Source organism: Anneissia japonica, unplaced genomic scaffold (genome assembly GCF_011630105.1).
Source record: "Anneissia japonica isolate Jap-2015-1 unplaced genomic scaffold, ASM1163010v1 scaffold287800_len1627635_cov199, whole genome shotgun sequence".
In the NCBI taxonomy this organism is placed as follows: Eukaryota; Metazoa; Echinodermata; class Crinoidea; order Comatulida; family Comatulidae; genus Anneissia; species Anneissia japonica.
The window spans coordinates 1,548,311-1,559,698 of record NW_022731299.1 but is presented as its reverse complement, the minus strand read 5'-3'; the positions used below and the strand labels follow the sequence as shown (position 1 = coordinate 1,559,698).

The following is an 11,388-nucleotide window of genomic DNA, read 5'->3' as shown; positions in this document are numbered from 1 at the left end:
ACTTTAGGTGACGTTTGTAGACTAACCTACTCGTACCAACGTCGGCATGTCGCGACGCTGGAGTACTATTCAGCGTTTTTACTATATTTCTAGGTTTCCTATTTCTACGTTTAATCGGCTCATGTCTCAGCCACAATATTTTGAGGCCAATATTATTTACGAACCCAGTTAAACTTATTTATTAGCCTATTTCAACGTGCTAATTATTAAATTTAGGTGACGCTTGTTGTAGACTGGCATAGTGTTTTCGGAATAAATACCATTTTATACACATGCGCAGATCGATTCGCCAGCAGCGAGTCATCGCCAGCAGCAGCGAGTCGCCAGCAGAGAGATGTCACTGCAGCAAAACACTATTGTACACGGTACCAACACTGTTCTAATATAGAAAATGAGTCGTGCTCATATTATTTGTTATATTTTTATTATTCATTATTTTCACTTGACTCTTAAAATAATTTTGTTCGAAGAACATTTTATGCAGTTGTACTTCGCAGCACTTCACTTGCAATTTGCAATTTCTAGTATTATCAATATTCAGGATTTACTTACTTTGAAGGACAATTTCAATAGGTGTTTTTTCTCTAGCATGTTCCCTGTTCTCTTGTTCATGAGCTATCAATAAAAAAAAAACATGTTATAACTATCAATCGTGATGTCACATCACTGCAACTTTCAATGAAATTTGCCTATCCCCACAGTCCACTATTTTTTCATACAGTGCACGCTTGGTTGGATCTTTTTTAGGTATGTGTGCAAAAGACCAATTCAACTTATTATGCATGTACTGCGATGAATTCTAGGTTAGTATTTTTACACCTAGCACTATGAAGCGTGTCACCTACAGTATCTAAAAAGGACACCTATCCGATCGTCATTTGTTGACAACTGGTGATTGAAAAAATGACATTCGTAAAACAAGGTACTGTATATTAGAACAAGCAATACTGTATTATGTATAAAAAATTAAGGAAACTAACGGAACTGAATTTCTAATAGGAATATTTTAGGCCTCTCTAGACCTGTTTCAAAGATGCAAGGAATACATTTAGATGTAGGCAGTATATCCAGGTCTAGCAATCCCCTAGATCGATTTGTAAGCCTAGGTGAAACCATCACACGATTTTATCAGTCTGCACTGACCAAAATGTGATTAGAGTTGTACAGTATTCACCCAGATTCTCGAAGAAATTTTCATTTCTTTGACGAATGTCTATCAACATAATAAGCTCATGACAAGTTCTTCAAACACAATCAAATATATTTTCATCGTACTGTAGTGTAAACGTTGTACATAACATTTCAACTGCATTGCTGACTAGCTCGTACTACTGCAGCAACAATCCGCACGCACAGCTAAATGTAATATATGCACAGATATACTGACCATATCACTACAGAAATGGTTGGCTACAACAAAAGTTTGATTAACATAAAACTAACATTAAAACACAATGATTGATTTATAAAGCCATTAGAATAGTGCCTATTTATAATTACACTAGAGGAAATTTATTAAGATTCATGCTTTCAAAAAAATCCTTCAGCTTTCGTATGATAAATTTTCAATAGTGTATTATATGCAAATATTCAAATTTCTTATTGTCTTAACTCCTTGAATAAAACCATCTTTATCACTTAAGACAGTCTTACTAAAGTCACTCTGCTAAGACTATTGCTATAAAACAGTCTTCGTTTAGACCGGTTGGAGTATTGAAACGCAAACAAGCATTCACTGGTTTAAAATAAAATTGAGGGGGCTGTTACTCTTGCTCAAAACATGCATATTTATCAAAATGAATGTAAATAAACTTATTTACGAATATTCATCGTTCGATTCTTAGTCTTTGACAATCTAGGCCTACAGTGTAGGTCTAGCACCTACAATACCATGATGAAAATGATTTAAGACCATTTTAAGCCTCCTCCAAGCAGGCTTTAAAATTAAAGATGGCTAACTGGTTAGACTGTGGTATACTGTAGAAATGGTCTATAGTCATGGACCAGTAGTGATGTCACGATTAGAGCCGACTAAGCGTCAAGACCGTCTAAAGACCACTTATAGCAATCCGCCCGAGGAAAGAGCCTCATGCATTTGTTTTTGGATATGAGTTTACCTGCTTTGATTAGATCTGAGAAGTATGACTGCTCTGCGGCTTTTCTCTCCTTTAGCACACTCGCCACAAGACTATCAAACTGAGGATCATGTGTTAACTGTGCATGCTCCAGACGTGTATTGCAACATGGACACTTGTGCCTGAAAATAAAGTATAATTGTTAGTTTTTGTTAATTATAAACAAATCTTGATTTAAAGGCCTAATTCTAGGTTTCATTGTCCCATGCATTTCATTTGGTTGTAAAATAGTAACCACAGAGGTCTCAAGTCTACCGCGACTTGCGGTAGTCTACCGCTTTTAGCGACAACCTACCGCGCTACCATAAGCTTACGTTTTTCTACCGCATGAAAAAAATTCTCCAGTAAATTTTTAATAATTTGAGTAGGCTATTTAGTTAGTTAGCCTAGGTAAAAACATAACTCAGGATGTTAAAAAACAATCGTAAACAATCACAAATAAGTTTATTCCACGCCCTACCATCACTGCTAATAATGCATTTGCAATTAATTACGGTAGCTGCTGAAAACATGGAATCAAAATACACTTTGTTTATTAAAAAAGTCGATGCACCCATCCTTCCGACGCCCGGCCTGAGACCATGCCTGCAGTGTGATTTGATATCTAAACAACCCCGTAAACAACACGCCCTTTTGACCCGTAGAACAGGCCTACAGCTAACTTTTTGCATAAAATTAATTTTATCGAGCTGTTTCATGAAAATAATCACACAATTAATAGTCAAAAATAATAAGTAAAAATATATGGCTCCAGCGAAGAAACGCAAAATTCATGTGCTTTTAATTCACAGTTCAAGTACGCACCATTGAGGTCAACCAACTAAACTCTGGAAAAAGCATAGAGCTATTAAGTAACTAGAGTGCTGACAAGATGGCACAGCAATGCAGAGTTATGTATGTGTACCATCCAAGATGGCCGTCGTAAAGCGCCACCTTCATGCTTAGTATACATATTAATAAGCCCTCTGACTGACTAATATTTCATTAATGATAATGAATGATGGTAATAACAAATTATTAAACTATCGTAGCCAAAACGAGGCCAAGTGAAGCATCTTATTCAAAAATAAAGTACCAAGGAATGAAAATTAAAATCGTGTACATTACACCCAAACACCGCAACACTCGAGTTTTAAACATACAGGTAACTAGCTGTACTGAACTTTCTGAGTAAACTGAGGGCGCAATTGCAAACGATGGTGCTTAGCGAAATTTGATTGGCTAAATCTCATTAAATTTATGTAATTTCATGGTAATTTACATTGTGTAAATAAAAATTAAAGCAAGAGCAAGTTAACTGTGGGTTTGATCATTGTACGTCAAATATTTGATATTATGAGTAGTTGAGTATTGGCTGCAACACGACGCACGTTGTATTTGCAGGCGGCCAAAGGTTCCCGACAAAATCTCCTGCGAATGGAGTTCTTCAACTTGGGACCCCTGTAACCACAGCACTGAGTTCTGGGTAAAAGTCATGTTAAGGTAACAAATCTATAAACTGAAGTTTGAAAAGTGGCCCTTCCAAACAAAATACCTACTCTATAGTTAAAAAAAAATTTCCCCTTTAAAACATGCGCCAAAAACAGCAACCTTATTAGATTTTAGGTCAGCTGTACTTTCGGCCTACAGTACTATGATTTTTTAGAACAAATGTAGAAACAGAGTGCTAAGTTAAGTTGCCTATTTATAATTTTACAATTTGTGGTTTGCTTCATCATCGATGTTTAACAAGATTTACGCAGCATTGTTTTGCAGCACTTGACTTTTAAAGGGTGTACCTATTATTAGCTTGTAAACCACAAGGTCAAGGCCAACCCCCCTCCCCCTGAAAAAAACCCCCCAAAACACCACTTGATTTCTGATGGCCCAGTGCACCATCTGACCATGATATGTGACAAAGACAAGCCAAACCAGTCACTCGTCGCAAATCGTGTTTCAGAGAAAATGGCCAAATCATGCTGGAATGTCGAAGTTAAATCTATTTTATTGCACTAAACTTTATATACCTACACATCATTCTATGCTGTTATTTTCCCAATGTGCAATGTTAAAACAACATTTTTTAACGATTTGATGATAGTTTCTGCATGAGAAATGCCTGAAATCATAAACTTTAAAGGCTGATTTCTCATATATAGTTCTTTAAACTGCTGTGTGTTTAAACGCTTGTAACTTCATAAGGAAATGTCCGATTTGAATGATTTTTTTACCATTTTATAGCTATTATTTTACTCTGTAACACTGTATTAATAACTCAAAATCGATTTTTGCGACGAGTGACTAGTTTGGTTTGTCTTTGCCACATGTCATTGGGCTTACCTGGTGTCTATGCAACCTTTAATGCAATTTTCACAGAAGCGATGTCCACATGAGGTTAGGCATGCTTTGGTGAAGTAGCACATACATACTGGGCAATCAAAGTGTGCATCAATTGACGACACCTGTACAAAAATAAACATTATACAATTATAGTGGTGGATCCAGCAACTTTTTGCAGGGGTCTGAGTGGCAATCAAAAATCTACGGTCAGGTTGGAAGTGTCCTCTCAAGAGGGGGATGGGGGAAAACAGGAAGCTCCAAGGTTCAGCCATTTTAATCTATTATCTAAATGATTATATTTTTGCACTTTGCTAGAGATTTTTTGGCTGCTACGCCGGATCCCGGAACTGAATTATTAGCACCTGGCCAGGGGTGGGTTGTCTTATCCATCAATTGGCCGCAGACCTTGTTTAGAAGGGAAAATGATATAAGAAGTAACTATCACCAGAAAAAATATATTAAAATAATTAATTGCATCCATCTAAAATTTGCATCTGAAACACTCTAAAATAGTACAGGTATATTGACTACATGTTGTCAAAATGTGAACACTACACAAACCCCACTGAGTTACTGGATCGGTAACTATTTGGGTACAGTCTGCCCTGGCACATTCAGGGGCTATGGAACTGCATGTTCACAAGTTTAGAATATCTCAATTCAGGCCTGTGGTCTCTGCCTGGTTGTAATACTGTATTTCTCTATAGCCCTGGCCCTAGTAGTATTATAAAATGATTTTGATCGAGTTTTGATAGATACACAGTTGCCTATACCCCCGTTCCGCAACCTTTTCAGCCGCGACCCAAATTCAAATATTAAACATTCAGCCACAACCCATCGACCTCAGGCTCAGCTAATTATTAAATACGATATTTATTGTGGTCAGGTTTGCCTGCTTTTAGTCACTATCTTGCATTTATTGCTTCCCTATTTTATTTAATTTTGTCTTTTAATTTACAGAAAGGTGTCATTTAATAGCAAAAGGTATGCAAAATACCTAGTTATACCTTGTTTCATTTCTGAAATCCAAGGTGTAACATCTGCAAACACATTAAAACAATTCAAATCAAAACTTAAACTGACCTTTATTGAAACCCAATGATCCATGCAAAAAATTAGAGTTATGGAATTGAATTACATATGTAAATAATCAGAGAAAAACATTATGTTTATCTTATTTATACGGAAGAGTGTTTATTTTCTGTTTATTTTCATGTTTAATGTTGTTTTTGAAGTGGGGCAACAGTGACGGACTCGTTAGAGTTTCTATGTCGTCCCTTGACCATTTTTGTTTAATTTTCATGCATGTTTATATACGGCCGAATAAATGTTGAATAAATTGAAAAAAAATTGAAAATTACTTTACTTCGATAATCTGGATTTGAGGATGTATATTCACATTTTGAGCATGTGCGAGAGACGTCGGTGTTCACACTTAAAATACGCACTTGATTCTCATTTTCTGAAGTTTTATTTTATACTGTACATGTGTTTAAAAACACTGTTAAATGACATTAACACACCAAGTATTGTTTTTAAAGGAATATAAATGCAATATTGGAACATAAAGCGATTCTACTCACGATATTGATATTTTAAAGGAGTTATTTTAACAGCAAAGAAAGTTTCAGAATTCAGAATAACTTTTTTTTTGGGAAATAAAATTTCAAAATAAGTGTACAGTACATTGTACAATGATGTACGTCATACCAAAAGGGATCATCAAATTTAGTAGTGTACCTAGGGCCCGTTAGTGCGATGGTTTACTTCTTGACAGAAAGTTCATCAATCCGGTTGTGGAGTGGCGATAATACAATTTTGAAGGTGGCACAGCTCAGGTTAACAGTTTACAGTCTATTCCGATACTTGAGCATAAGGGAAGAACCATTTATTCTGCGTATAAGACTGATTCAGAAGACAGTTGGACAATGTTTGTATGGTGGGCATGTTTTAGTAGCAAATTTGCGTGTTACGGAAGACCCTCACATAAGATTAAGACGAACATGAATAAAAAAATCTAAAAATTTGTACGTTTAAGATGACGCCACATTTTTCGATCGTAACTTGCTATTTTAAGCTTCATCTTCTACGCGAGAATACACAATGATTTAAATACAGGCTTTCACCTTTTCATTGAGAACGGCATAAGAAACTTTGTCGCAACCTGGCTGATTTCTTGATACTTTTTTTTTTCAACTTTTATCCAAAACTTTACCAATGGCTCCTGTTTCAGTTAATTAGAAAAGAAATGTATTGTAAACAGTAAATGTAAAGCTAACGCACTTGTATCAGGGTTCGGTTGTTGGCATTCTTTTGTCGGCACATTTGTTTGTTACCATCATATTTTTTCTGAAGTGATTGCGCGACCCATCAAAATGTTTTTGGGACCCAAACATTGGGTCGCAACCAATCGCTTGCTGAAGGAGGCCTAGGCTAGGCTATACCATAATTTTAGAGCAATTTCTTAATGGCTTTAAGCCCATGGCAAAACAATTGTAGGGCTGGCCTACCTACTATAATAATTAGGCCTACCCTTGAAATTGTAGGCTAGCCTAGGGTAGGTAGTTGGCACTAGGCCTAGCCTAGCCATGGAGTCCAGTCGTACCTAGGGTCTGGCCTACCTTACCTAGGCTACAGTCGTACCTAGGGTCTGGCCTACCTTACCTAGGCTACAGTAGTTAGGCGTAGGCCTAGGCTAGGCCTCCTCCCACCTAGTAATAGGCTAGTAGCCTAGGCTATGCCTACTGCAACAGCCAATCAATAGGCCCTAGCCTGGGCCTAGCCATTTTATGTAGCCTAGATCCAAAATACTACTGTATAAATAGTCCAACATACACGAATAGACAACGGTAAATCTGTATTAGGCCTACTCATTCTGCTTATACAATAACAAATACAGCTGTGTTTTTCAAGCAAACAACTGATTTGTGCTACGCAAGAAGTACAGGATCGAATGAATGTCGGCCGAGTACACTAGTTTCACGTACGTACACAATGATGTACAGTCATAGAGCTATTAATCTCTATGTGTACAGTACTTTTGTATGATATAGATAAACATGAGGAACGCCCTCTAACTGTTATCATTTTTTAGCAGAATCCATTTTACCAACCCAGTTCATGCCGAGGAATATCATTTTTTAACAATTGATATCAGTACTTTCAATTCATTTATTAGTATCCTTTCAGAAAATCATTTGGTACACCACATCCTAAAAAGAGTGCAAAAATAATACAAAACAACGAACAACAATATAATTAGGATTAGGCCCAAAAACATAATTATTTTGATTAAGAATTCTTGGATAATTGTGGTACGAGTGAGTTGATATTTGATTTGATTTGATTTGATTTATTTGCATCTCTGACGACAAATACAGTTTACAAAAACAGACAATTAAAATATTTATGAAAAACAAAAAAGAGATTATGCAACAACAATTTAAATTTCATGAACAATTTAAAACAAGAGAACATCGAAAACACGAATAAATGAGAAATTCAAAAATCTAAATTTGCAGAAAAACAGGTTTGTGATATTAAACATTTACCTGATGGTAGCCAAGTGAAGGATGCTTTTAGTGAGTGAAAACTATCTTATCAATAATTTTAATCTCAAGACTATCATCTAATTGTCTATTTTGTATTAGGATTTTTCCAGCCTGATTTATAATACCTTGTATTCTTTTGTAATGGATTTTTCTTATATTACCAAACCATGTTTATATATATATATATATATATATAAAAACATATATTGCCTTGGTTTGGCTCTGTAATCATTAGTGGTAGTGGGACTGGTTTGGGCCCTTCCTAAGCTGGTCAAACGTTTCTTTTGGGTCTATACCCCAGCTGCACTGATGAGTCCTGGAAGGCCGAATCGGATCCGTCTGCAGATTTCTCTGACATATTGTTTACAATATATGAGATAAATGACATTTTTGGTGAGGCAATTAATTGATTGCCTTATCCGAAATATGTGGTTTGTTTGGTTGCTCCTGAATGATTGTGTAGAATCAAGCAAGGAGCATGTTTTGCATGATGAACCACAAAGATGACTACCTAAATTATGGCTGTCGCAAGAGTTAATTTGCCTATTGAATTTAGATCGTACTAATATATCACGAAGGTTAGGTGGTCTGCGATAGGCTATGAAAGGTGTATCCGGATAAACAGACCTAAGACGTTCTGTGGTCTGTAGAATGGGCATATGTTTCTGAATTATAGCCCTTAGTGGTGGTAACCTAGGGTAATAGGTAGTGACCAGTGGCACTCTGGTCGATCGCTGACGTGGTTTGTACGTCAGTGTTTGAGCACGAGGTATGTCCTTTGCTTTTTTTACAGTATTTTCGATGGGTCCTCGATGATAATTTCTATTCCGGAGATGTCCGGATAGCTCTTCTGTGCGATTCTGAAAATCTAAATCCGAAGAACAAATGCGTCTCATGCGCAATGCTTGGCTGTACGGAATGTTTTTGTACAGTGCGGGGGATGACAGCTGCTAGGGAGCATTTATGACAAAATTTATCCTCACCTTGAACAGAAGATCTTTGCCAGACAGCATGGTTTTGTTAAAGGACGTTCAACTGTTAGCCAACTTACCGAGATTATTAACGACTTTAGTTTAGTTCTTGATAAAAGGTCTGGTCATACAGATGCAATTTACCTTGATTTTTCACGAGCCTTTTGACTCTGTGCCTCATCATAAAATGATTCACAAACTTCAGTCCTTTGGTATAACTGGTAACTTACTTACCTGGTTTAATAATTATATAACTAACCGAAGTCTGAAAGTTGTAATTGAAGGTCAGTCTTCTCAATGGTTCCCATTATCATCAGGTGTCCCACAAGGGTCGATACTGGGACCATTATTGTTTATCTTATACATTAATGACATGCCTGATAACTTAAGCTGCAATACCACTATTGCTCTTTATGCCGACGACGCCAAATTTTACAGAGAAATTCATAATATACATGACTGTCACTCACTCCAGACTGAGGTGGATATTTTGAGTGACTGGTCTAAGAAATGGGATTTAAAATTTAACACTTCAAAATGTAAAATTATTTCTTTTACCAGATCACAATCACCTATATTTTATAATTATATAATTTAAAATGATCCTCTCGAACGAGTTACTGATATAAAAGATTTTGGCGTCATCATTGATTCTCAGTTATCTTGGAAAGCCCATTATTATAATATTATATCCAAAGCAAATCGTATGTTAGGTCTGGTTAAGCGTGTAAGTTTCCACTGCAATTTCCATGTTAAACTATCTCTTTATCTTAGTATTGTTCGAAGTTATCTTGTACACTGCTCTACTGTCTGGTCTCCTACTTCCAAAAGTTACCGTACATAAAATCACTTGAAGGAGTCCAGCGAAGAGGAACTAAATTTATTTTAAATAATATTGATTTAGATTACAAATGTAGACTTCAGACTTGTAATTTACTTCCATTATGTTATAGGCGACAATGTGCTGATATTTTATTACTTTTGAAGTTATTTAATTCCACCACAATTAATTCAGATAATCTATTCAATATTCATTACCCACGCCGTGTTACCCGTGGATCCTCTGTTGGTACACTTTTGGATATTCGTCGCTGCAGGACTGAACTCTCATTTCAATCCTTTATCCCTCGTTCTACCAGAATTTGGAACATTTTACCCTGTGAAATTCGCAATTTTAATTTATTTGTTAGTTCGTTTAAAACTAAACTTTTAAACTATTTTGATAACTATTTCTTAAATAATTTTTTATGTTGAAAATGTTTGTAGTTGGTCACTTTCGTGTAGATGTTCCTTTTGTAGAGAGTAGTTGTTCTGTTTCTGTACTGTTTTGGGTTGACCAACCTGCATAGGTGTTTAGCACCTGTTTGGTATTTCCTTGCCATGTTTTTGTAAATTTGTTTGTTGTTTTGTGCTTGGCAGAAATTTGAATAAAGAAAAAAAGAAAGGTACATATGCTTATCCGTGGGTTTACGGAAGAGATCAGTTTTGAGTTATAGCAGAAGGTCCCGGTAACGTTTAAAAATGTATTTACATATATTTACAGCATTACCAAAAGACAAGTTAGATTTTATCTCTATCGTATATCATTATTTATACTTACAAAAAGCTCTCTTTGTAGATCTCGTCTTGTCGTCAATTGCTGATAAGAAGAGGGCGTATCATATTGATCTCTGTTATTCGCCATGCATCAAGGATTATACTGCTGTCTAATATGCGTGCGCACGAGTATGAAAGAATTAGGTGCTTTAATCGGGTTCGAATCCATGTTGGGGTACCTATTTTTCACACCCGCGAATTCCTTTTCTTTAACGTTCAAAAATGTATTTATAATATTTTTACAGCATCACCGGAAGACCAGTGGTGGCACAAATGCGTCTCATGCGCAATGCTTGGCTGTACGGAATGTTTTTTGTACAGTGCGGGAGAGAATAAAGAAAAAAAGAAAGGTACATATGCTTATCCGTGGGTTTACGAAAGAGATCAGTTTTGAGTGTACCATTTTCCATGGTCACGGTGATGTCCAGAAAATCTACACTGCTTGTGGATTTGTTAGCAGTGAATTTGATTGTGGGATGAGCCGAATTAATGTTCAATATGAACGCATCCAAACTACCTTCACCATGGGTCCAGATCATGAAGATATCATCAATGTAAAGAAACCAAACATCTGGTTTCTTGGGCTGTAGGGACAGGAAATTGGCCTCAAATTGTACCATAAATAAGTTAGCAAAAGATGGAGCCATTTTAGTGTCCATCGCTGTACCATGAATTTGAAGGTAATGACCGTCGCCGAAAACAAAGTTATTATTGGTTAGAATTAGCATAATAAGTTCACGGAGATGTGATTTAGATGGGGTTTTGCCCCGAATTTGCTTGTAATTTGAAATGCACGCATTAACACCTTCTTCATGA

General features: G+C 36.2%; 1 protein-coding gene across 2 annotated transcripts in view; it reads right to left on the bottom strand.

Moving 5' to 3' along the window:
* The window catches only part of LOC117115329 (E3 ubiquitin-protein ligase TRIM69-like), a 44,750-nt gene extending 37,289 nt beyond the window's left edge, over positions 1–7,461 (bottom strand). For both annotated transcript variants that reach the window (XM_033259076.1, XM_033259077.1), the window contains exons 1-4: positions 7,290–7,461; positions 4,455–4,576; positions 2,118–2,257; positions 553–615 (exon numbers count right to left, since the gene is read on the bottom strand). In XM_033259076.1, the coding sequence (XP_033114967.1) occupies positions 553–615; positions 2,118–2,257; positions 4,455–4,576; positions 7,290–7,328 (364 nt within the window). In that variant the 5' untranslated portion in view covers positions 7,329–7,461. The remainder of the gene's footprint in view (positions 1–552; positions 616–2,117; positions 2,258–4,454; positions 4,577–7,289) is intronic.
* Positions 7,462–11,388: the final 3,927 nt, after the last annotated feature.